Here is a 27473-nt window from a genome sequence, read left to right on the forward strand (position 1 = left end):
GTGCATTGTCCCTAGAAAAACAGTCCTAAACTCATACTACCCTACACCCACCATTATACCCTACAACCCCTCATGAACACTCCCTGAAGCTCAACCACCTTAACCCTCCAACACCTCTCCACCTCCCCCTCTCCACCCCTCCCCCACTCCTCCTCACCCTGGCAAACTCCACCGGCTTGGGCAGCAGGCACATCACCATGACGTCGAAGCGCACGTCACACACGGTCTTCAGCCACTTGGTGACGAACTGGGGTTTGAGCTTCTCCACCAGGGAGCCCACCTCGTCGTCCATCATGTAGGCTGTGGAGTGGAACCACTGGAACACCATGCTCACCAGCCGCGCCAGACTCTCTGTGGGCGTGTTCTCACTGGGGGTGCACAGGCTCACCTACAGAGGTGGGGGCAAGGATGCGGGGTATCATGGTCAGTCAGGGGCTTCCAAGATTGGAGAGAGATACGGTTAAAGCATTACGTTTACATGTTTTACATTTTAGTCATTTAGCAGACGCTCTTATCCAGAGCGACTTACAGTTAGTGAGTGCATACATTTTTTTTGTCATATAATGTTGCACTATGAAGGGCTGGTAATAAGAGCCCAGACAGGTGTGTCAACATCCTAATCTCACTACTGCGATAGTGAGTGATAGACCAGCGAGCCACGCACCAGGAACCAGATGCCAAACTGACTGAGGAGCCTCTGGTCATGCTGGTCGTCCTCCTTGTTGTCGAAGTCGATGTTGTCCAGGGAGTGGTGGGAGGCAGACAGGCCCATTTGACGACGCCTGTTCAGCTCAAACTCACGTAGCTCCGCGTGGATCTCTGCCTCCTTCAGTAGGCTGACGTTGACAGATGGTTGGAGAGAGAGGGGGAATCAAGAATGAGACAGACAGAAAGACAGAGGGAGATAGAGAGATGGATAGTGATAGAGAGAAAGATGACTGTGGTTGAATACAGTGCTACTGTGAAGCATACGGTTGGTTGCCTGTGTTGTCTGTGATGCTGTGGTGTTTACCTGATAACAGCCTCCACAGTGCACACCAACTCCTCTGCCCCACACTCGCGGGTGTTGATGGGAGGGGGAGAGGTTTGGTAGAGATGGGTCTCCGCCGCAGCCCCCACCTCGCTGCTGTGGTGGTTGACATGGCAACGCTTGCAGTAGCGGACAGGCCGGTTGCCATGGCGCCCACAGCAGCCAGCTGAGAAGCAGGTGACAACCGCCCTCCTGACATGAGAGCTACAGTTCTACAAGACAGAGCGGGGGCAATGAGAGGACAACAACTCCTCGTATCATTTATCAACTTAGGAAATATAAGAATCTTAATTATTTAGGCTACAGAAATCTCAACTGTTTGCACCATTTAAGGGGAAATTTCAAACATTTTCAACTTAATCTCCAGCACCACCACAACATCAACATATTTGAAAATGGTGTTTCTATGTTTTGTAGTAAAAAGATAGAGGAAGATAAGTGTTTCCAATGACATCATCAACCAATTAGTAGACAATTAGTTGGCAATGCCTACTCATAATTGGTTAAAATCAGACGATGCACATCGAAACGTTCCATAGGGATGTTGGCCCATGTTGACTCCAATGCTTCCCACAGTTGTGTCAAGTTGGCTGGATGTCCTTTGAGTGGTGGACCATTCTTGATACACACGGGAAACTGTTGAGTGTGAACAACCCAGCAGCGTTGCAGTTCTTAACACAAACTGGTGCGCCTGGCACCTACTACCATACCCCGTTCAACGGCACTTAAATCTTTTGTCTTGCCCATTCACCATCTGAATGGCACACATACACAATCCATGTCTCAATTGTCTCAAGGCTTAAAAAGCCTTCTTTAACCTGCCTCCTTCCCTTCCTTTATACTGATTTAAGTGGATTTAACAAGAAACATCAATAAGGGATCATAGCTTCCACCTGGATTCACCTGGTTAGTCTATGTCATGGAAAGAGCAGGTGTTCTTAACGTTTTGTATACTCAGTTCCTCTATCTTTTTTACTACAAAACATAGAAATGTGCAATTTTCACATATGTTGATGTTGGGGTGGTGCTGGAGATGATGAATATGTAGTAGAAATGAGCTAAAATACTCACATGACTCAATAAATACATTGATGTTTAGACCTGCCAAATTAAATGAATGAGGTGTTCTTTCACTTTTGAGTATATTTGTGTGTGTATACTAATGTATACGCTGCCACGGGACAGATAGCAACATTCTTAGATAGATAATGTACATGTCCCTATGGTGTCTCATTTCTCCAAAAAAATTGTGGCAATTGGGGATTGGTTTAATCTGATCAGCCACTGAAAGCTTTACAGAGATGCATTACCACCTATCAAATTAACAGATCTTCCCCTTCTCTGATTCCTTCCTCTCTTCCTCCCTTCCCCCTCTTTCTCTGTTCTTTACAAAAACATAAAACGGACAATTCTGTCTTTCAACAAAAAACCACAGCTGCATGCAATCCGTAACTTCTTGCACATTATGCTGAAAACCTGGTTAATGGACTATACTCTACACAGTATATGAGTGTTTTATACTGTAACTGCAGAGCACTGTGAAGGAAACCCTAGTCTAGCTGTAACTAGCAATCACCTCTCAGATAGAACAACAATGTGCTAGTAATGAGAGAGCTGGCATGGGTCCAGGTAAGAGTTTAAAGAGCTTTCTGCAGTGGGACAAAGCCTATTTAAAAGGCTGTGTGAGGATTAAAATTGCTGCTGGATGAACTGGGATGGAGGACAGTTGTTTCCTATGACAAACCTGGGTGGCTGCTCAGCTTGATCCACTACCTGAGAAATGTGATTTGTGTGTCAGTCTCTGTGGGAACCAAGGGGGCACTTTTATGTCCTTGGGACTGTGCTCCGGAACAAACATCATGCCCTGCCAGTTCCATTAAGACTGGGCCATCCATCCGACAAGTAATGAAGGTAGTGTTCCACTTTAGGCCCCTGTAGCCTGTAGCAGGCTAGCATAGTGTTTCTTTCTACAGCACTTGAAAAGACACAAGTGGTTACCTCTCTCCTCTCCTCAAATCAAATAAAGCACTTTTACTAGTCATTGGTAAACACTGGGTGGATGTTGGCATGAAGGCATGATATATATATATACACTACCAGTCAACATTTTGGACACACCTACTCATTCAAGGGTTTTTCTTTATTTTTAATATTTTTTACATTGTAGAATAATAGTGAAGACATCAAAACTATGAAATAACACATATGGAATCATGTAGTAACTACAAAAGTGTTAAACAAATCAAAATATATTTTATATTTGAGATTCTTCAAATAGCCACACTTTGCCTTTGTCACACCCTGATCTGTTTCACCTGTCTGTGATTGTCTCCACCCCCCTCCAGGTGTCGCCCATCTTCCCCATTATCCCCAGTGTATTTATACCTGTGTTCTCTGTTTGTCTGTTGCCAGTTCGTTTTGTTTCGTCAAGCCTACCAGCGGTTTTCCCCTTGCACCTGTCTTTCTCAAGTTCCTGTTTTCTAGTTTTCCTGGTTTTGACCATTCTGCCTGCCCTGACCCTGAGCCTGCCTGCCGTTCTGTACCTTGTCACACCACCCTGGATTATTGACCTCTGCCTGCCCTGACCCTGAGACTGCCTGCCGTTCTGTACCTTTTGGACTCTGATCTGGATTACTGACCTCTGCCTGCCGTTGACCTGTTGTTTGCCTGCCCCCTGTTTTTGTAATAAACTTTTGTTACTTCGACACTTGTCTGCATCTGGGTCTTCTCCTGAAACGTGATAGCCTTGATGACAGCTTTGCACACTCTTGGCATTCTCTCAACCAGCTTCATGAGGTAGTCACCTGGAATGCATTTCAATTAACATGTGTGCCTTGTTAAAAGTTAATTTGTGAAATTTCTTTCCTTCTTAATGCGTTTGAGCCAATCAGTTGGGTTGTGACAAGGTAGGGGGGGGTATACAGAAGATATTCCTATTTGGTAAAAGACCAAGTCCATATTATGGCCAGAACAGCTCAAATAAGCAAAGAGAAATGACAGTCCAGCATTACTTTAAGACATGAAGGTCAGTCAATACGGAACATTTCAAGAACTTTGAAAGTTTCTTCAAGTGCAGTCGCAAAAACCATCAAGTGCTATGATGAAACTGTCTCTCATGAGGATCGCCACAAGAAAGGAAGACCCAGAGTTACCTCTGCTGCAGAGGTTAAGTTCATTAGAATTACAAGCCTCAGAAATTGCAGCCCAAATAAATGCTTCACAGAGTTCAAGTCACAGACACATCTCAACATCAACTGTTCAGAGGAGACTGCGTGAATCTGGCCTGCAAAGAAACCGCAACTAAAGGACACCAATCAGAAGAAGAGACTTGCTTGGGCCAAGAAACACAAGCAATGGACATCAGACCAGTAGAAATCTGTGCTATGGTCTGATGAGTCAAAATTTGAGATTTTTGGTTCCAACCGCTGTGTCTTTGTGAGATGCAGAGTAGGTGAACGGATGATCGCCGCATGTGTGGTTCCCATCATGAAGCATGGAGGAGGAGGTGTGATGGTGTGGGGGTGCTTTGCTGGTGACCCTGTCTGAGATTTATTTAGAATTCAAGGCACACTTAACCAGCATGGCTACCACAGCATTCTGCAGCGATACGCCATCCCATCTGGTTTGCGCTTAGTGGGACTATCATTTGTTTTTCAACAGGACAATGACCCAAAACACACCTCCAGGCTGTGAAAGGACTATTTGACCAAGAAGGAGAGTGATAGATTGCTGTATCAGATGACCTGGCCTCCACAATCACCCGACCTCAACCCAATTGAGATGGTTTGGGATGAGTTGGAGCGCAGAGTGAAGGAAAAGCAGCCAACAAGTGCTCAGCATATGAGGGAACTCCTTCAAGACTGTTGGAAAAGCATTCCTCATGAAGCTGGTTGAGAGAATGCCAAGAGTGTGCAAAGCTGTCATCAAGGCAAAGGTTGGCTACTTTGAAGAATCTAAATTATAAAATATATTTTGATTTGTTTAATACTTTTTTGGTTACTACATGATTCCATATGTGTTATTTCATAGTTTTGATGTCTTCACTATTATTCTATAATGTAGAAAATAGTAAACATAAAGAAAAACCCTTGAATGAGTAGGTGTGTCCAAACTTTCGACTGATACTGTATATATTAACCAACACATTAACCAGCAACGACATAGCAAGGGCGGCACAGCCACTGTCCATGATTAGGTAAGCAAAGCCATCCAAAAAAGCAAACAAACTAGCAAACAATTCCACTCCACCACTCTACTTCACTTGTTGGTCTAATATGTAGAAGAAAGGGGTACTCATTTTTAGCCATGTATTTTTAGCCATGAAATATACTACTATGAATTCTGCATGAACTGATGAGAGCACAAACAAATACAAAAACGAGCAAACACAGACACATATGAATGCACCAACGTTCAGGCCTTACCTTCTTTTGACAAATAGCAGATATCTCAGCTGTAAAGATGAGGCCACAGAGATATTCAACATAACATACAGACAGACAATGGATTCACCCACATACAAATACTGTAGTATACTATGGTATAAATACTTTAGTATTCATTGTGGTGTTTTTGTGGACTAAAGTCTGCAAAAACACTACAGTGAATACTTTAGTACAGTATTTTCTGTAGTATTTACAGTTAACTATAGTATAAATACTGTAGTATATACTATAGTAATTACTTTATTTTTTTAGCAGACGCTCTTATCCAGAGCGCCTTACAGGAGCAATTAGGGTTAAGTGCCTTGCTCAAGGGCACATCGACAGATTTTTCACCTAGTCGGCTCGGGGATTAGAACCAGCGACCTTTCGGTTACTGGCACAACGCTCTTAACCACTAAGCTACCTGCCGCCGTGTTTTTGAGGACTGTAGTATACTGTGATATTTACTGTAGTGTTTTTGCGGACCTTACTGTAGTATTTACTATAGTGTTTTTGTTTTATTATCTTTGACATAGAAGTGGAGGCTTTCTCCTTAAGGAAAACTACTGGAGAAATACTAAAAGAGCACATTTTCCATAACCTGAACGTAAGTAGTTCTGAACGGGTAGTTCAGCGCTTCTGCTCTTTTCTGTAACCTGTAGGGAACACAATATTTGGTCTATACTTGGCATGTAGGTTTCTCACTTATGGGTGGCACAAACTGGGATATGGGGAGGGGAGTGGGCAAGGTACATTCCCCCTGATTAGTATGTGCCTTGCAAAAGTATTCATCCCCCTTGGCGTTTTTCCTATTTTGTTGCATTACAACCTGTAATTTAAATGGACATACACAAAATAGTCCAAATTGGTGAAGTGAAATGAAAAAAATTACTTATTTCAAAACATTCTAAAAAATAAATAACAGAAAAGTGGTGCGTGCATATGTATTCCCCCCCTTTGCTATGAAGCCCCTAAATAAGATATGGTGCAACCAATTACCTTCAAAAGTCACATAATTAGTTAAATAAAGTCAACCTGTGTGCAATCTAAGTGTCACATGATCGGTCACATGATCTCAGTATGTATACACCTGTTCTGCAAGGCCCCAGAGTCTGCAACACTACTAAGCAATGGGCACCACCAAGCAAGTGGCACCATGAAGACCAAGGAGCTCTTCAAACAGGTCAGGGACAAAGTTGTGGAGAAGTACAGATCAGGGTTGGATTATAAAAAAATATCTGAAACTTTGAACATCCCACGGAGCACCATTAAATCCATTATTAAAAATTTGAAAGAATATGGCACCACAACAAACCTGCCAAGAGAAGGCCGCCCACCAAAACTCACGGACCATGCAAGGAGGGCATTAATCAGAGAGGCAACAAAGAGACCAAAGATAACCCTGAAGGAGCTGCAAAGCTCCACAGCGGAGATTGGAGTATCTGTCCATAGGACCAGTTTAAGCTGTACACTCCTCAGAGCTGGGCTTTACGGAAGAGTGGCCAGAAAAAAGCCATTGCTTAAAGAAAAAAAATAAGCAAACACGTTTGGTGTGGTGTTCGCCAAAAGGCATGTGGGAGACTCCCCAAACATATGGAAGAAGGTACTCTGGTCAGATGAGACTAATATTGAGCTTTTTGGCCATCAAGGAAAACGCTATGTCTGACGCAAACCCAAAACCTCTCATCACCCTGAGAACACCATCCCCACAATGAAACATGGTGGTGGCAGCATCATCGCTGTGAGGATGTTTTTCATAGGCAGGGACTGGGAAACTGGTCAGAATTGAAGGAATGATGGATGGCGCTAAATACAGGGAAATTCTTGAGGGAAACCTGTTTCAGTCTTCCAGAGATTTGAGACTGGGACGGAGATTCACCTTCCAGCAGGACAATGACCGCAAGCATACTGCTAAAGCAACACTCGAGTGGTTTAAGGGAAACATTTAAATATCTTGGAATGACTTAAAGATTGCTGTACACCAGCGGAACCCATCCAACTTGAAGGAGCTGGAGCAGTTTTGCCTTGAAGAATGGGCAAAAATCCCAGTGGCTTGATGTGCCAAGCTTATAGAGACATTCCCCAAGAGACTTGCAGCTGTAATTGCTGCAAAAGGTGGCTCTACAAAGTATTGACTTTTGGGGGGTGAATAGTTATGCACGCTCAATTTATTTTTCTTTTTTTCTTTTTTCTTGTTTGTTTCACCCCAAAAAATTATTTTGCATCTTCAAAGTGGTAGGCATGTTGTATAAATCAAATGATACAAACTCCCCAAAAATCCATTTTAATTCCAAGTTGTAAGGCAACAAAATAGGGAAAATGCCAAGGGGGGTGAATACTTTCGCAAGCCACTGTATGTGCCCTCTGTTCCCCATTGTCCTTGTCGATTATTGTCCCATGTCCGTTGGTCTCGTGAGTACCGTATATTGTGCTCTTGGTATTACGGGTCTCGTCCCGTGTATTGTTTGGAGGTTTACACCTCGCTCTTTTGTTTGGGTTACATCCCTGTGTTATATATATACATGTTTGTTTTTGGCTTCGTCCCTGTCGTTTTTCATGATGTACCTTGTGTTGGGTGGAGTAATAAAAAACCCTAATACATATTCCTGCGCCTGTCTTCTAATCATTATACATTGTGACAGAATAATCAACCCATAAAAATGGAGACAGCGGGAAAGGTCAAGCTGGCGACCATCGTAGCGACAGTCCAGCATCACGAGGACTGTCTCTCCAGACTCGGCAGTGCCATGGACAGCGTGCTGGCAACCATCCTGTGGTTGGAGGGGAAAGTGCAGTTCCTCCAGTCTCCAGCACCGGTTCCGGCACCAGCCCCCACACCACCACTACCTGCCTCCATCCCATCTGAGCCGGTCCGCGGAATACCCCTGTCCCTCCCGGAGAGCTTTAATGGCGCGCCAGCGAGATGCAAGGGATTCCTTCTGCAATCCGACCTGTACCTCGCTTGCTACGCTGAGGCTGTCTCCGGGAGAGACAGGGTTGCCACAGTCATCTCGGCACTGACTGGACGGGCCCTGGACTGAGGTGCCGCGGTCTGACCCGAGGTCGAGTCCTACGAGCGCTTCACCCTCCTCTTCCGCTCGGTGTTTGATCATCCTGTGGAGGGCCGAGAGGGGGGTGAGCGTCTACTCCGACTACGCCAGGGATCTAGGACCGCCTCGGAGTTCGCCCTGGAGTTCCGGACCATCGCGGCCTCCACCGGATGGAACGAGTCAGCTCTGGTCACCGTTTTCCACAGCGGATTGCAGGAGGAGGTACAGATGGAGTTAGCCTGCCGTGATGACAACCTGTCACTCAACCAGCTCATCAGCATGGCGATCCGGTTGGACAACCTCCTGCGGGCCCGACGAAGACCTGCGTGGAATCCGGAGCCCATGGCTACACCTGCTCAGTGGCCAGAGCCGATGGAGGTGGGCTCTGCACGTTTGCCCGAGGCAGAGCGTAGGAGAAGGAGGAATCTGGGCCTCTGCTCAGGGGTCATTTCTCCCCGACCTGCCCTCTATCCACTAAGAGGCGAGGAGGTGACAAGCCAGGGAATTCCCCTGCTCCAACCCAAGGAGGATGCAATATCTCCTCTCCTTTTCTGTCAACTCAACCAGTGTGTTTTTCCATTAAATTCCCTGAATACTCTAGCCCCTCACTCCCGTTAGCTCTGATTGATTCCGTAGCTGCCGGGAATCTTTAAGATAGCGCACTGGCCACTGCATTACGCATTCCTTTGATTCCCCTACAGTCACCCATTCCGGTTCGAGCCCTGGATAATCGTCCAATAGGGACAGGGCTCGTACATCACATCACTGTTCCCGTTTCTCTGCTGACCCACGACACTCATTTAGAACAGATCACCTTTTTGATTATAGACACCCCCATGCACCCTCGTTGTTTTAGGCCTCCCCTGGTTGAGTTGGCATAACCCTGTTATTTCCTGGTCCAAGAGGAGACTGCTGGGTTGGTCAGGGGAGGTGTCTCGCGGTGTCTGTCAACACCACTATGGTGGAAAGTCTGGACCATGCCACTCAAGTGAATTTACCGGAGGAATACCAGGATCTGGACCGGGTTTTCTCTAAGACCCAGGCTACACGCCTGCCTCCTCATCGCCCCTGGGACTGTGCCATTGACCTGCTGTCTGACGCAGTCCTCCCAAGAGGACACGTCTATCCCCTCTCCTACGTGGAGACCGAGGCCATGGAGACCTACGTACAGGAGAGCCTCCAGCAGGGTTTTATCCGCCCCTCTACGTCACCAGCCTCCTCAAGCTTCTTTTTTGTTAAGAACAAAGATGGGGGACTGCGCCCCTGCATTGATTATCGAACACTAAACAAAGCCACCGTTAAGTTCAGCTATCCTTTACCCCTCATCCCAACCATCATCGAAAAAATGCACGGGCGCAGTACTTCACGAAACTGGACTTGAGGAGCGCCTACAATCTGGTGCGCATACGTGCAGGCGACGAATGGAAAACAGCCTTTTCCATGACCACGGGGCATTACGAGTATCTCGTAATGCCCTTTGGCCTGTCTAATGCTCCTTCAGTCTTCCAGGGCTTTATTAACTAAGTGTTTCGTGACATGCTGGGACGGGGTGTAGTGGTCTATATAGACAACATTTTGGTCTATTCTGCTGACCGAGCCCAGCATGTCTTGTTAGTCAGGTCTGTGCTGGGAAGACTGTTGGAGCATAATCTCTATGTCAAACAAGAAAAGTGTTTGTTTGTCCAGCGGTCCGTGTCCTTCTTGGGCTACCTCATATCCATGGAGGGAGTGGAGATGGAGGAGCAACGCGTCAGCGCAGTCAGGTCATGGCCCATCCCCAACTCTGTGAAAGCAGTCCAGCGATTCCTGGGGTTCGCCAACTATTTCCGGAGGTTCATCCGGGGCTTCAGCATGGTGGTCGCGCCTCTTACCTCTCTTCTGAGAAGAGGTCCCCAGTGGCTTCGTTGGAAGGCGGAGGTGGAGAGGGCGTTCGAGGCGCTGAAGGCACGTTTCAACACTGCTCTCGTGCTGGCACATCCTGACCCCTCACTCCCCTTCATCGTCGAGGTGGATGCCTCCGAAGTAGGACCCCTCCAAAACTGCGACCCTGCGCCTTCTACTCCAAACAGCTGAGCCCCGCCCAGAGGAACTACGACATAGGGGACCGGCAACTCTTGGCGGTCAAGAAGGCTCTGAAGGTGTGGAGGCACTGGCTGGAGGGGTCCAAACACCCTTTCCTGGTGTGGACGGACCACCGCAACCTGGAGTACATCAGGGCAGCGAGGAGGCTTAAACCGAGATAGGCCAGGTGGGCTCTATTCCTTGCCAGGTTCCAATTCACGCTTTCCTATAGGCCAGGCTCGAGGAACGTGAAGGCGGACGCCCTGTCTCGCCTCTATGACACAGAGGAGAGGCAGGGAGAGGAGACCCCCATCATCCCTCCATTCCGTATCATCGCGCCAGTGGTGTGGGATGTGGACGGCGACATACGGCAGGCCCTGCGTACAGAATCCGCACCTGCACAGTGCCCGGAGAACTGCGCCTACGTGCCCATGGGTGTGTGGGACCGCCTCCTTTCCTGGGCGCACACGCTGCCTGTGTCGGGCCATCCTGGGATAGGCCATACCATCGCCTGCCTGACTGAAAAGTACTGGTGGCCCACCAGGGTTTACGTCTCGTCCTGCTCCATCTGTGCCCAGTCTAAGACACCCAGACACCTCCCTATGGAAAGCTCCTTCCCCTGCCGGTTCCACAATGACCCTGGTCTCACCTCTCGGTGGACTTTGTCACTGACCTTCCCCCCTCCCAGGGGAACACCACCATTCTCGTTGTTGTGGACCGGTTTTCCAAAGCTTGTCGCCTTCTTCCTGTGCCTAGGCTCCCGTCGGCCATGCAAACTGCGGAGGCTCTTTTTACGCTTCTTCCGGCACTATGGGATCTCCACCGCAGAGGGGCACCTGTTTTCTCTCCAGGCGACCGGGTTTGGCTCTCCACCCAGAACCTGCTTCTCCGCTTGCCCTGCCGGAAGCTGAGCCTGCAGTTTGTGGGGCCATTTAAAGTTCTGAGGAGGGTTAATGAGGTAACGTACCGTTTGCAACTCCCTGCTGATTACCGCATTAACCCGACTAACTGGCCTTCTTGAGACGAGTTGAGTATCTGGAGCATCAGCAATTATGGGTTCAATTACAGGCTCAAAATGGCCAAAAACAATTAACTTTCTTCTGAAACTCATCAGTCTATTCTTGTTCTGAGAAATTAAGGCTATTCTATGCGAGAAATTGCCAAGAACTATTCGTTGTGTACTACTCCCTTCACAGAACAGCGCAAACTGGCTCTAACCAGAATAGAAAGAGGAGTGGGAGGCCACGGTGCACAACTGAGCAAGAGGACAAATACATTAGAATGTCTAGTTTGAGAAACAGACGCCTCACAGGTCCTCAACTGGCAGCTTCATTAAATAGTACCCGCAAAACACCAGTCTCAATGTCAACAGTGAAGAAGTGACTCCGGGATGCTGACCTTCTAGGGAGAGTTGCAAAGAAAAAGCCATATCTCAGACTGGCCAATAAAAAGAAAAGATTAAGATGGGCAAAAAGAACACAGACACTGGACAGAGGAAGAGTTTGAGGTGTTTGGATCACAAAGGAGAACATTTGTGAGACGCAGACCAAATGAAAAGATGCTGGAGGAGTGCTTGATGCCATCTGTCAAGCATGGTGGAGGCAATGTGATGGTATGAAGGTGCTTTGGTGGAGGTAAAGTGGGAGATTTGTACAGGGTAAAAGGGATCTTGAAGAAGGAAGGCTATCACTCCATTTTGCAACGCCATGCCATACCCTGTGGACAGTGCTTGATTGGAGCCAATTTCCTCCTACAACAAGACAATGACCCAAAGCACAGCTCCAAACTATGCAATAACTATTTAGGGAAGAAGCAGTCAGCTGGTATTCTGTCTATAATGGAGTGGCCAGCACAGTCACCGGATCTCAACCCTATTGAACTGTTGTGGGAGCAGCTTGACCGTATGGTACGTAAGAAGTGCCCATCAAGCCAATCCAACTTCTGGGAGGTGCTTCAGGAAGCATGGGGTGAAATCTCTTAAAATTACCTCAACAAATGGACAACTAGAATGCCAAAGGTCTGCAAGGCTGTAATTGCTGCAAATGGAGGATTCTTTGACGAAAGCAAAGTTTGAAGGACACAATTATTATTTCTATTCAAAATCATTCTTTCCTTGTCAATGACTACATTTCCTATGCATTTTGCTATGTTTCCTATTCAAACTCATTTCGTGTATGTTTTCATGGAAAACAAGGAAATCTCTAAGTGACCCCAAACTTTTGAACGGTAGTGTTTAATGTAGTGTTTGAGAAAACGATGCTGAGATGCTGTGAGAACAAGGAGTCCGCTGACACTGTACTTTGATTATAAAGGTTTATTACAGTTTTCTCAATTGCTAAAACACTAAATCCTATTGTCTGAACCAAATGCTCAGTTGCCTGAACCCACTGATTGAATCAATCACTCTTTTGGCAAAACCATAAGCACTTTTCACCTGTTTAGACATAACTTGCCAACACATTTTCATTGTGATGCACCCGTGCTGCATAATGGTGAGCACAGGTGACAAAAGTCAAACACAATTAGAGCACAGGTGTCACCACTTGAACACAACAACTCAAAATTGATCACACTTGTGGCTAATGATGTGAGGGAACATATACAGTAAGCCAGTTCAGAGAGCACTGGTTTGTGAGGCCCTACAATGGATAGAAATCTGAGAGGAAGAGTTCGTGTGAGAGGAGGTCGAGGTGGTCGAGGTGGTCAGCGAAGACAAAGAACAGTAATATCTGATGAAATCAGAGCTACTGTGATTGACCATGTTCTTGTCCATGGTATGAGCATGAGAGAGGCTGGACAAAGGGTACAACCAAACATCAGTAGATTCACTGTGTCCACCATAATCCGAAGATTTAGAGAAGAGAACAGGTAATTACCTTTTTTTGACATTATAGTACAGTATGTAAATGTTGACAGCAATTACTGTATGACATACTATATACTGTACCACAGAATACTGTAAGTAAATATATGTTTCAGTACATCACTGTACCAATGTACTGTAGTTGTCACGATCGTCGTATACAGAGGACCAATGCGCAGCGTTATTTGCGAACATGCTTTTATTATTGATACACGAACAAAATAACAAAAACGATATGTGACGTCCAACGGTGCAAAACACAAACCTACAACAGGAACAAGATCCCACAAATACTGTGGAAAAACAGACTGTTTAAATATGGTTCCCAATCAGAGACAACCAGCAACAGCTGACACTCGTTGCCTCTGATTGAGAACCACTCTGGCCAACATAGAAACACAATAACTAGAACACCCTAGAAACACAAAACTAGAACAACACAAAGAACACTCACACCCTGGCTCAACATACAAGCGTCCCCAGAGCCAGGGCGTGACAGTAGTATTGTAATGGAGGGTTGGTCTAACTGTTTGTAGGCCTAGTATTCCATGTATATTTTTTGTAACTCCATGTTCTCTTTTTGTAGAATTGAAAGACTGCCACATGGGGGTGGGAGGACAGGTATGTTCTCCCCACACCAAGAGACCCTAATTGTTGATATGGTCCGTGAGAACAATGCCAGTAAACTGAGCGAAATTCAGCAGAAGATCATTGAGGACCATTTAAATTTTGAGGGTATCAACAGTGTCAGCCTCTCTACTGTTGATCGTGTCCTCAAGCGCAACAGACTGCGCATGAAACAGCTATACAGAGTGCCCTTTGATCGCAACTCAGACAGAGTCAAAGAGCAAAGATTCCAGTATGTACAGGTTGGCATATATCCAGACACATTCAATGTTGATTACTCTAAGTAGTGATTTACTGTATGGGCCTAAATCACTTTTCCGTATCACTTACAAAACTATATCTATTTCTACAGAGGGTTTTTCAACTGGATGCAATGGAAAGACCCCATCAATACATCTACATGGATGAAGCTGGGTTTAATCTCACCAAAAGGAGAAGGAGAGGCCGTAATGTGATTGGCCATCGGGCCATTGTTGGTGTTCCTGGGCAGCGTGGTGGCAATGTCACATTATGTGCTGCCATCAGCAATCATGGGGTTGTCCACCATCATGCCAACCTGGGGCCCTACAACACTCACCAGCTCCTCATTTTCCTCAATCACATGCGAGATGCTTTGTTAGGGCAGCAGGATGAGCATCCCATCTATGTTGTTGTTTGGGACAATGTGAGTTTTCACAGAGCCCTCCAGGTTAGAGAGTGGTACAATATGAACCAAGGTTTTATCAATCTTTGCCTTCCACCGTACTCCCCTTTCCTAAACCCCATTGAGGAATTCTTCTCCTCATGGCGGTGGAAGGTATATGAACGCCAACCTTACACCAGGGTAAATCTCCTGCAAGCCATGGGACTTGCCTGTGGTGACATAGGTGTGGAGGCATGCCAAGCCTGGATACGGCATGCCAGGGGTTTTTTCCCCCGTTGCCTGGCCAGACAAAATGTGGCCTGTGATGTGGATGAAGTCCTGTGGCCTGACCCAGTACGGAGACATGATGCTGTGGCTGAGTAATGCACTTATTTGTATATTTTTGTACTTTATTTTTACATGGGCTTACTGTACACAAGTGGCAAACGCATAAGATTTCTGTTTGTTTTTACAAGTGCTACATGTAAATGCACAAGATTTCTGTTTTGTCTTTTTGTACAAGTGCTAAATGCACAGTTTTTTTTTGTTTTGCAACATGCATTTAGCCTACAGTGAACAATAAACATTTATTTCTCCAGCTTCATGTCCTGAGCATTGTGTTTTCTATTTTTCTACGTAGTGTTTAGTGACTGTTCAGTAGTGTTTTTAATTTTGATTGACTCGGGGCACGATTTGACAACATAGTTCAGTTTTGAGCACAGATTGAACTGTTTTGAGGTGAAAGTTTGGTTTTGCAAGAAGAGTCTGAGGTTTTGTGAATGTAGCTTGAAAATTGGGTTTTGTGTTCACAGTTAAGAGAAAAGGAGAGCAGCTTTCAAGAAATGTGTCTTAGCAATCGAGAAAAACTGTATATCAAAGGATTTCAGCGTTAATTTACAGACATCTGCAGACATCTGGAGAATACCCGGCCCCAATCTCTAATATGTTATTCTCCCCTCCTTTGTCCCAAACCATAGTATATATATCCTATGTAACCAGATATGGGTGTTTTCCCCTACAGACCAATCCCAGGACTCCACCTAACAGACTTCCTCTGTTTTAGGGTGCCCCTATAGAAATACTCTCCAGATGCTTTCTCAAGCTGAGTCAACATCCTCTAAGACCATTTACAACCGTCAGCAAAGTCATAAATTGTTCAGACACTACAATATACGTGCTTGTTTTGGGCTTCGTCCCCGTCGTTTTTCATGACGTACCTTGTGTTGGGTGGAGTAATAAAAAACCCTAATACGTCTTCTAATCATTATACAACGTGACAATTACTATAGTATTCTACAGTATACCACAACATTCTATAGTAAGTACTTCACATGATCGAGAGATACTACAGCGTGTAGTATAGTATTCTACAGTATACTACAGTTTACTATAGAATTCTATAGTAAATACTGTAGTATTCTATTGTAAACTGTAGTTTATTTTTTTCATGTGGGCACTCAGCCTAAATAACTTCCACCTCCCTCCCTACAGTCTTAACTCCAACTCCCCTCTGATTGACGAGAGAGAGAGAGAGAGAGAGAGAGAGAGAGAGTGAGAGAGAGAGAGAGAGAGAGAGAGAGAGAGAGAGAGAGAGAGAGAGAGAGAGAGAGAGAGAGAGAGAGACTAATTTGCTAACACTCACCTTGGGGCAAGAGCACATCAACAAGCCATTCTGCATGATCTCTGTAAAGGTCACACAAATATATCAATCATAAATCAAATTATAGTTAGCTGAGACTACTTCAGAGTTATAAATACACTTACAGCAGATACACAAACATATACAGTAGTCTGCATGACTGTTTCATTATATATTGTGAGTCTTTAGTGAGGATCAAGGAAGAGACATTGTACCCTATTGAGCAAGACATAGCCATTGGTTACAGTGTGCCACAAGTCAGAGGAAATGAGAGCAAGTTGTTTAGTGATGGCAATCTCATTATCTGCTCAAGGGAATTATGTAACCATGGTGATGCCTCTCCCTCGGGATAAAGACCAGAATAATGAAGCAGACAGCAGGTGATGTATGTTTGGAATGGCATCTTGGTGGAGATTAAGGTTTTACAATAACATACCCTGATATCCTTTGGCTGCACTCCTCACAGATGTATAGAGGAGGGGGCTTGTCTCCCAGGGCAACGGAGAGGGTGGGGTCGATGCACATCTTTAGGCCGACAACAGACAGTTACAGGATCCAGATGGAATATACAGTACAATAATAGCAGTGATATCTGATTGTAGGGGTCCTAAGAAGTGCATACCACACCCTATTTCTCCAACGCTTGTGCCCTGACACGTGATAACACCTCAAACACAAATAAGTCTACCTGTCTCTGCTTGCCTTTAGTCTGTGATTGGCTGCATGCATATGTCTCTGTTCTGTTATCTATGATCTGTGCATGGCCCTGTATTAGGCCACAGTGCTTATGGCCTAGATGCTCAGATGGTGTTCTGTAATTTACTGCTTTCGTTTACAGGCGCACTATCCTCAGGGGCAGCATGGGGTCATGGCTTCCAATTAGCCCCCCCCCCCTCCCCCCCTCCCCCACACACACCCCCTCTGTGCTCCTAGGTAATTGAAATCTTGCCCCTGTCCCTACTCCTGTTCCTATCTCTGCTCAACTTGTCTGTTTTGAGCATAGTTTAGCAGAGACAGGCAGAGTAGCGCAAACAGGCCTCAAGTTGCGTGGCCAGTGATATCATTACACCACAGAACTACAAAAGTCACTCAAGCATTCCCTGGTTCCTTTAATGTTGTGCTTACAGCAGCAAACACAAAGACACTTTAACACACCATGGCAATCTGGCACATACTTTATGTATTCACTTTATGTTTGTGTACACAGTGCACAGTAGTTACTCAGATATTACCTTGACGGCAGGTTTATTGATGGCATTGTGACACTCAATGTGTTGGCAGTGGATGGGGTTCCAGGCTGGGGAAAATAGAATAGAGGGAAAAAAGGAGAGGGGAGAGATGGAGAGGTGGGAGGAGGATTAGACTGCTGTAATCTAAAGGTTTGTTACACACAAGACCAGCCTGACAGGTAGACCATAAGCCCCTCACCAGTGTACTGCAGTCCTCTGTATTCACTGATGGCTCCTGGGGGCTTTAGGTTAGGCCAGTAATGAAAGAGCATCTGCACAGCTGGAGGCTTCACTTGGGATGGTCCGTAGGATATGACATACAGTAGGTCCTGACACAACACAACACACGCCATAGTGAACTAAACTGTAAGAACCTCTCAAAGCTATTCACTGACACTTTCCATATCTATAAGAGAGTTGTTTGGACATCTAACCTATGTGAAAATGGCACGTGCATTTCACAAACATATACCTTCCACACTTCCTGCTTGTGCTTCATAAGACACTCCAACAACTGACAGTGGTATACTGGAAACAAAGAGGTAGAGGCTAAAGTCAGGCAGGCGGCAGGTACAACATAGTGTACAGTTCATTAATCAAAAGACAGGCTGTGCTACACTGGACAGAGACACTGTGATGTACTGTATTGGTTGGAGATAACGTGAGTTAAAGGATTACCTGGGTTGGAGGTGTACTGCATAGCAATCATTAGCATAGAGGACGCAGAGAGATTGACATATGCTGGGACACCCCCTTCTCTTCTAGTGGAACCCACTAAAGAAGGGCACAAAAGACAAATGAAGAACCTTAACCTCATGAAGGATTGCATACTGTGGGACACCAACCGAGCAGTTTCTTTGATATGGTAATGACTGCTGATATTGAATGAGACTTATCCCACTTAATGACTTGTTAACTTTGTGTTGAATTGAAAAGGTGTTCTTTTTCACATGCAAGTAGATAGATGTTAGATACAGAGTGGCTGTACTCACATACAGCCATGGGGAGGAAAGAGGTGCTCAGGTACTCAATGATGTCTTTGTGCAGGAATGGGGGGAATGTAGCTAAAGTGGAGATCATAGTGTAGGGTAAAGTGCTGAGAATATCGTCACTGAGAAAGGGCAGGAGGCAAGTTGTTGTGTAAAATATGGACTGTCCCAGATCTGATGGGAGAAGGGAGAGCCAAGACGCACAGACACAGAGAGAGAGACAGTAATTCAATGAAATGTACATATGTTGCAAACATATGTAAGTAAATAAAAATATACCATTAAAACCTAAAGAAAATACATAAATATACAATGTGTATAAATACAACAAAATCCTAAGAGAGTATTGTGAAACTCAGTTTAGGTCAGTGCGGTTTCAGTAAAACCCATTAATACTGCACTGATGTTTGCCCTCAGCAAAGGGTAGTGCTTTCTAGTCAAGAAGATGTACTTTCATGCTTATTCCATATATTCAGATATATTCACAGACTTGCTATTTACAGATTACGATTCCCTGGTGCAGTTAATAGATACACAACATATGCTAACCATAGCAATTTAACCTTTAAAATAGCTTTTTTACAGATACATTTCCATTTTCAATGCATTTTTTAAAAAGAGATTGCAAATAGTTAATACATGTGTACAATACTACAATATGTCTGTAAATTCCAGTAAGTTATCAACAAAGTTAGCTGACAGGATTCAGCATGTTCCCCATCACCCCATGCATCCCTTTAGATCTTCTGTGGGACTCGTCTCTTGAAGGGAATGAGGCCAGAAAAGGCAGCTTCATGTGGTCAAGACGGGTCGTGGGGCGACTGACACGTACAAAGGTGTGTCCTGGTTTCACTCACCATGCTGACCGTGCTGCAGCAGGGGCACCAGGTCAAGCAGGGTCACGAGGGTCGCATAGAGCCCCTGATAGTCCAGAGAGGGGTACTCTGAGAGCTGAGCGTCCCGACTCTGCTGCCCCTGCCCCCCACGGTCTGACGGGGCATCACGCAGAACGCTGTAAAGGAGGGAGCGAGTAACTGTAGGGTTGATGGAACTGACTTGTGGTCTTAGAGATGGGGTGAGTGGGAATGGCACAGGAAAAAGACACATGGTCATGGGCACGGCCAAATTGGAAGCTTCCTGGTTCTCCTTCCTGCCTGTGCGGGACAGAATGCTGCTCCGGGGGTGAGGGGGGAGAGGGGAGGGGGAACAAGGGAAAAAAAGAGACAACAAAGACACAAAGAAACAGCACATTACATTGAAATGGCACTACAGAGACAGGGTAAATAGAAGAAAACAAACCCAGATAGACCCCACATAGGATGCAGTGTCTCTAATATTTCACTGAAGGCATGGGGAATTGTTCCCTGCTTTATCCGTTCAGTGTGACATACAATGACTTTAATTTTCTATTTCACTTTTTGTACATCTTTGTCTTCTGAAAACAAAAAAACATGAACAGAAACGTTTGCAAAAACTTCAATGATCACTGCATCTCATGCGTATCTGGTGACAAGGAGAAAAAATAAAAATAATTGCATGTTTTCAGTGGCAACCCCATACTTCTCCAAAGGGGAAACTGCAAATGATTTTCCCTCTATGGCTGCCACATTCCAAAAAGATAAATTCAGCAGCAGTCATACCGAGAGGCCAATGGGCCATGATGTTTCTCAGGGATAAATATCCTGTTTTGTAGGGCTGTCGTCAAGGATGGGAGTGACACCAAATTGGTTAGGGAAAATACAGAGGTGACACTTTTGAAACATGCTTCAGCTAGTAATAAACATGTGTGTGAGGTTAGATAAGAATTCCTAGGTCACAGCACATGTTTATTGCACCAGAGACAAAATGTCCGTATGTATACATTATGATACTGTATCAGTATCATCAGGAGAAATAATGAGATCCAACAGGCATATGGATTCAAGTCTCTAAAATAAATGTAAGAACTAATCTACGGTAGGGGAGAAACTATAATGACAAAGGAATAGGTTGTTTCAAACGGGATGACCGGTAGCATTATGTTTGTGAGCTAATGGGGGATGGACGTTTGTGTTTGCTGTCCCCTGGGAAGGTGGATATCTCACCATTTAGAGAGAAGGGAGAACTAGTTGGTTGGTTTGTGTGTGTGGATTCTAGGGGTGGGGAGGGGAAGGGGGGTGGGGGTGGGGGGTGGGGGGAGACAGCGAGCCTTGCTCTTTTACTAAAGATGATCTAAAAGCACTAAGCTGTGCTATCAGTAAAATGACTTGGAGCATGAGAGCCCAGATTACAAATTCTGATGTATTGTTTTTGAAAGGTCATTCATAGAGGCAGAGGTATATAATTTCTACAGGGGCAGTGAATAAGAGGATTTTAGTGTAGCAATACAGAATAGCCTACTATTATGACGTTTTACAAGATCAAAATCATTTAAAACTTTTCTTACTCTGACTATTCCCCTGAAAGTTATACTCCGTAAGAATTTGGCCGCATGTTGGACAATTTTAAATATCAGAAACCAAAGTGTAAAAAACATTATCTCAGGGAGTTGAAACGGATAGTCAGTTTACAACAATGGGGGGGATTAGCTTTATATCTTGCGGAGTATGACTTAATATCACTGCCCTCGTTGCACATATTAAACTGCAGAATTGAATTGAACACACACACACACAGACGCACAGAGACACACAGAGACACACAGACAAATAAACACACATACGTTATGCACACACAGTAAAACACATCTTAGATCAGATTTAACAACCTACACTTTCGCTATCTTCTAAATGTTTTCACTAACTGAGCCACAGATTATAAATTACATTACCGTAAATAAGCATTAACTAGGGTATATAATACCGTAATAACCACTGTTTCTTAGCTAGAAGTGAGATATTTAATTTCCTTTGAGTGTGACTTGTTCATGCCAGGCAAGGTTCAAGAGGAACTAGGAATGAAGTACATCACATTATACTACGATACATGAAATTATCTTGATTCAGTGTCAGACTGCATCTTGGTTCCTCACAGTCACTCTAATGAGTGATGGAATTTGGCATGGGGTCAGGGCAACTGTGAATCCATGGTTCACTGATGCAGAGAGCTAGACAGCTTGGCTGGTATGTGTTACTTTCTAGATGACTGGCTGGGAGGCAAAGCTGGCAACTACATAATACTTTACTAATACAGTGGGGGAAAAAAGTATTTAGTCAGCCACCAATTGTGCAAGTTCTCCCACTTAAAAAGATGAGAGAGGCCTGTAATTTTCATCATAGGTACACGTCAACTATGACAGACAAATTGAGAATTTTTTTTCCAGAAAATCACATTGTAGGATTTTTAATGAATTTATTTGCAAATTATGGTGGAAAATAAGTATTTGGTCACCTACAAACAAGCAAGATTTCTGGCTCTCACAGACCTGTAACTTCTTCTTTAAGAGGCTCATCTGTCCTCCACTCGTTACCTGTATTAATGGCACCTGTTTGAACTTGTTATCAGTATAAAAGACACCTGTCCACAACCTCAAACAGTCACACTCCAAACTCCACTATGGCCAAGACCAAAGAGCTGTCAAAGGACACCAGAAACAAAAGTGTAGACCTGCACCAGGCTGGGAAGACTGACTCTGCAATAGGTAAGCAGCTTGGTTTTAAGAAATCAACTGTGGGAGCAATTATTAGGAAATGGAAGACATACAAGACCACTGATAATCTCCCTCGATCTGGGGCTCCACGCAACATCTTACCCCGTGGGGTCAAAATGATCACAAGAACGGTGAGCAAAAATCCCAGAACCACACGTGGGGACCTAGTGAATGACCTACAGAGAGCTGGGACCAAAGTAACAAAGCCTACCATCAGTAACACACTACGCCGCCAGGGACTCAAATCCTGCAGTGCCAGATGTGTCCCCCTGCTTAAGCCAGTACATGTCCAGGCCCGTCTGAAGTTTGCTAGAGTGCATTTGGATGATCCAGAAGAGGATTGGGAGAATGTCATATGGTCAGATGAAACCAAAATAGAACTTTTTGGTCAAAACTCAAAGAATGCTGAGTTGCATCCAAAGAACACCATACCTACTGTGAAGCATGGGGGTGGAAACATCATGCTTTGGGGCTGTTTTTCTGCAAAGGGACCAGGACGACTGATCCATGTAAAGGAAAGAATGAATGGGGCCATGTATCGTGAGATTTTGAGTGAAAACCTCCTTCCATCAGCAAGGGCATTGAAGATGAAAGGTGGCTGGGTCTTTCAGCATGACAATGATCCCAAACACACCGCCCGGGCAACGAAGGAGTGGCTTCGTAAGAAGCATTTCAAGGTCCTGGAGTGGCCTAGCCAGTCTCCAGATCTCAACCCCATAGAAAATCTTTGGAGGGAGTTGAAAGTCCGTGTTGCCCAGCGACAGCCCCAAAACATCACTGCTCTAGAGGAGATCTGCATGGAGGAATGGGCCAAAAAACCAGCAACAGTGTGTGAAAACCTTGTGAAGACTTACAGAAAACGTTTGACCTGTGTCATTGCCAACAAAGGGTATATTACAAAGTATTGAGAAACTTTTGTTATTGACCAAATACTTATTTTCCACCATCATTTGCAAATAAATTCATTAAAAATCCTACAATGTGATTTTCTGGATTTTTTTTTCTAATTTTGTCTGTCATAGTTGACGTGTACCTATGATGAAAATTACAGGCCTCTCTCATCTTTTTAAGTGGGAGAACTTGCACAATTGGTGGCTGACTAAATACTTTTTCCCCCCACTGTATATGACATGTTACATAGCACCCCCTTTGGGTAAGCCCCCTTAAATTGAGCCCAGGTAGCCCCATCCCTTTACACCAATATCGTAATAGTCTTACACTGATAGCGCTCTATGCTGCAGAATTAATTAAATATTAATTTGGCGCTCCATCCTCTGTCTGTGCGGGACTCTTTTTTTTCCAGGAACCTGACATATGCAAGTCTCAGTGCGCCCTCTCTTTAGCTCACACTCTCTCTCTCCCTCTGTTCACCCCAGGCCAATGAAACACAGGTGCCTGTCTGAATGTCTGAGAGTCTACTGAGCAGTGCAGAGTGGTTTCAATATGGGAGGCATGGTTTGTTGTGTGAGTTGGGAGGGAGGAGATTTGGCTCAAGGAAAACATGAGGCGAATGTTACAGTATCATACCCGCGTGATTCCCTTCACACCCCAGCGATACTGAGCCTCACAGACACAATTGTCATTAGCGTTAACATGCCACCACAACATAGGCTTATACAATCACAGCCCCTGTCACGCTCCATCTGTGCCAAGGACCAATAGGATGCCAGGCTTGTAACAATACACTAGCTACCACATCTAGCTAGATCATTCTCTCAACAAAGTCAGAAAGATACTTTGCCAATATTGACTTGAAAATTATCGTAATTTAGCCACAAATTTTTTTTCACTACTATGTCCACCGTGTGATGAAATGAAAATGATCGTCATAATCCAATAATTTTCATAAAAGTGGAACATGAAAGTTCTGTCTCCCTAATGATGATGATTTATGTAGCCAATGATCAAAGCACAGCTGATTCTCACAGAGAGCTCTGCTCAAACTCAACAAATAAATGTCACATACTGGTTGTGGCCATAATGGCTGCCCTGGCTTCTTGACCTGTTCTGAGGGGACGTGTTGTTCCCTCCACAGGCCTTCTGTCACAGCACACTGGGAACTGTCAGACCCAAGGAGCCAGAGGACCAGACCTCCCCTAGCCCCTCTGGGAGTGAGACTACAGGCCATCCCAGGGACATGTGCATCTACAAAGCTACCACTGAACCTACAGAGGGGTTGAAATTGCCTATTTCTTTTTGGTACTTTTTCTCCAATATAATACCAACCATACCAGGTACACTCTGCAAAATAACATTGTTATTCACATTCTTATTCATAACCTCCTACTTACAACATCAACACAATTCAAATCCCTTTGAGGCACACCCACATTGGAAAGACTCAGTAATGGCAATCTTGGCAGATTTGATTTATTGGTTGGAGCCCAACAAACCTTCTCTATTTTATTTCAAAATAGGGTACTACAATATCAAACAGCCATGGAGCGATACGAGTTGATCGTATTGTTGACTCTTGTTGTTGATATCCTGTAGGATCATGGTCCTCGTATAGCAACTTGAAACATATGGTGTCACAAAGGCAGAGGATGGAGCAACCCAATTCCCTCTCTAAAAAGGACCTGGGTGGTTATCAACTAGGAATCTTAAATGATGATACACTTGCACTGTTGGAAACCATTTCCCATATTTCCACTTCTATCTTCTAATTTCAACTGACTTCCTACCAGCAATAATGCTGTCATATTGCTGTGCATGTATTAGAATTAGGCTACACCCCAGTCACCTCTCCTCTGAAACTAAACATCAAATACTGTTATACTCTGTTACTTCACCTGTGGTTCCAGCGCAGGGTACTTACCTGAGCAGGGTTTGGGAAAAGTATTTCAGTGTGTTTGCAATGTCTGTTCCGGAGGGCACGGGGTAAATATTGTGTTGCACACGGTTGTGATACTCTTGCAAGTATCGTATCTTAGAGGCAACTAAACAAAATAAAGAGCAGAGTGACAAACAAAAGAAGTCTGTTGAAGCCTTTATCAAATCAGGGGGGTGGGGGCAATGGGCTATGGTTGGTACAGTATAAGCCTGGTCATTGATATGCTGCCCCAAGCATAGCAAAGGGTCAGGGTCCCTGTGGCATCTTCACTGTCTCTCTTTAAGTGACCTTTGTGTTTGGCCAGCTAGGTCACAACCAGCCCTGGAGTGGGTCATTTTGGTGCCATCCATTTTGTGACTCGTGCTGGTAGTGTTTAGTGCTCGCTGAACTGCAAATGACAAGTCCCAAAAATAACAATAACACCCACAGGCTTTGTGTTTGTGTGGGGCAGGGTGTGTGTGTGTAAGTAAATTAGTGTGTGTAGGCTTTATACGTGGGTGTAGAAGTGTGTTCATTTTTTGCTCATTTCATACCAATGAATACATGGCCAATATGAGTCGGCTACAACACAGTGGTTCTGTAAATAGAATCAGCAGGGCTTCCTTCAGACACACTTTGCAAAAGCAGAAATGTAAGCAAAAGTGTTACCTCGTCCACAGGCTCAATTGCTAGAGCCAACTGGGTGGATAGGCTTAGTAAAGGCCCAAAAAACTATTGTTTTTTCCTGCCAAAACAAAATATGAACGCTTGTTTTTAAGGGCTAAAACTTGTGATACTTGTGCAAACTAATGTCTGACCAATTCAGTAATGTCAATGTAGCCTACCGAATGCAGGAGAAACAACACAAATCGTCAAAGCTACCTAGTGGGTGTTTATACATGGTACCATAAGGTAGCATGTAGTACGTAGTACATTCTATGTTGCCCCAAACATGGCCAAATAGATTTAAAGTCGTTTAAGACGGCTTTATCACAGATAAATGTAGATATAGGAACTTTGTTCCTTCCATTTATTATTATAGGCCTATTCAAAACACATATGCCTATTTGAGAAATGTTGAGTTCTTTCAAGGTGTGTTGATTGACAACAACAAAAAAACACATTACATTACATTTTAGTCATTTAGCAGACGCTCTTATCCAGAGCGACTTACAGTTAGTTTATTTTTCATACTGGCCCCCCTTGGGAATCGAACCCACAACCCTGGCGTTGCAAACACCATGCTCTACCAACTGAGCTACATCCCTGCCGGCCATTCCCTCCCCTACCCTGGACGACGCTGGGCCAATAAACACCAATTGTTTATTACACTATGCATTGATTCACTCTCCATTTCTAGAGTAAATAATCTGATAGTTTATCAAATAGTGTAACTGCAGTCTGTTTATCCACCTGTTCAGAGGCAAATGATGAAGAAAAAACTCGTATTTTATTATGCAAGTAAAAGATGTGATGTAAACAAGCAAATCAACCACATTATTGATCACCAATGCCACCATATTGTTTAGTGGAGAATTTGTCAAATCGACCTTGAAACCAATACATCTCGCTGCTGCACCAACCTTTCTTTCAGCGTGTCAATCAAAGATGAATGCTTAATATCTGTTAGTATGTTTTCCCCATGTATTTTTGTTGACCACCGCCAGAACATAGCGCATCCCCTAGACACCAGCCCCTAGAGCCATCCTCTGCAACGCGAGGACGTGTTGCAACCTGCCTTAGCAACCGCGGTTTCATCACCAAGGACAGCTCCCCTCATTCGCTTTCTTACTATAAAATTACACCTAAAAATGGGAGGATCTAATAGGAAAATCTTAAATAATAGTACTTACATTGCTCTGCTTTCGTAGACATTGTGGAAATACTTCACGAATCATAAAACAAACACTGTCAATTGTCAAATGTTTTTTCTCCCCTACGGTGTTGTCTTGAGAAAAGTGAATAAACCCCCTCGCGCACAGGCTCGCTTTGGTTGTACCACTGCTGCCATGAAAGCAGGTTAACAGCAATTGAAATCTATTGCATTGGGCTTGTAAGTAATTTAAATGCATGTGGTGTGTTTCGTGTATATGTTATATATGTCATTGTATATGTATATGTCAATGTGCTGATAGAAAAAGCCGAACCCAAATCAGCACATACTCTTCCAAATGGACTGGTCCGACTATGACAAATTGTCATTCAAAAAAGTGATTTTTAACACCCGCCTCAACATGAGGCTGCTAATGCTCTTTTCACAATTCAGCATCAGCTGAGATTCAAAGTGAGAAGTTCGAACGTCGTGGCATACTTACTCCTCTTAGGCTATATATCACTATTTTATATAGGCTAATTTATAATCACTATTTTATATAGACTAATTTATAATCAAGCAACAGATGGTTAACGTATAAAGTATCAGGGGTCGCATTTTTAAACAATGTATTGTGACAGTATGCACAAAAACCATATACTATCAAACTACTGTACTTATTTGTG

At 44.4% G+C, this 27473-nt stretch overlaps 1 protein-coding gene across 1 annotated transcript in view; it reads right to left on the reverse strand.

Moving 5' to 3' along the window:
• The window catches only part of LOC311145367 (protein unc-79 homolog), a gene marked incomplete at both ends in the record, with an annotated part of 53853 nt that extends 27004 nt beyond the window's left edge, over positions 1-26849 (reverse strand). Inside the window, 14 exons of the mRNA XM_084181588.1 lie at positions 158-388; positions 665-836; positions 1013-1242; positions 5455-5483; positions 16320-16360; positions 16753-16841; positions 17549-17613; positions 17745-17874; positions 18018-18073; positions 18224-18319; positions 18538-18708; positions 19392-19705; positions 24981-25101; positions 26828-26849. Coding sequence (XP_084037714.1) covers positions 158-388; positions 665-836; positions 1013-1242; positions 5455-5483; positions 16320-16360; positions 16753-16841; positions 17549-17613; positions 17745-17874; positions 18018-18073; positions 18224-18319; positions 18538-18708; positions 19392-19705; positions 24981-25101; positions 26828-26849 — 1767 coding nt within the window. The remainder of the gene's footprint in view (positions 1-157; positions 389-664; positions 837-1012; positions 1243-5454; positions 5484-16319; positions 16361-16752; positions 16842-17548; positions 17614-17744; positions 17875-18017; positions 18074-18223; positions 18320-18537; positions 18709-19391; positions 19706-24980; positions 25102-26827) is intronic.
• Positions 26850-27473: the final 624 nt, after the last annotated feature.

Source organism: Coregonus lavaretus, assembly GCF_964263955.1.
Source record: "Coregonus lavaretus genome assembly, chromosome: 18".
Classification (NCBI taxonomy): domain Eukaryota; kingdom Metazoa; phylum Chordata; class Actinopteri; order Salmoniformes; family Salmonidae; genus Coregonus; species Coregonus lavaretus.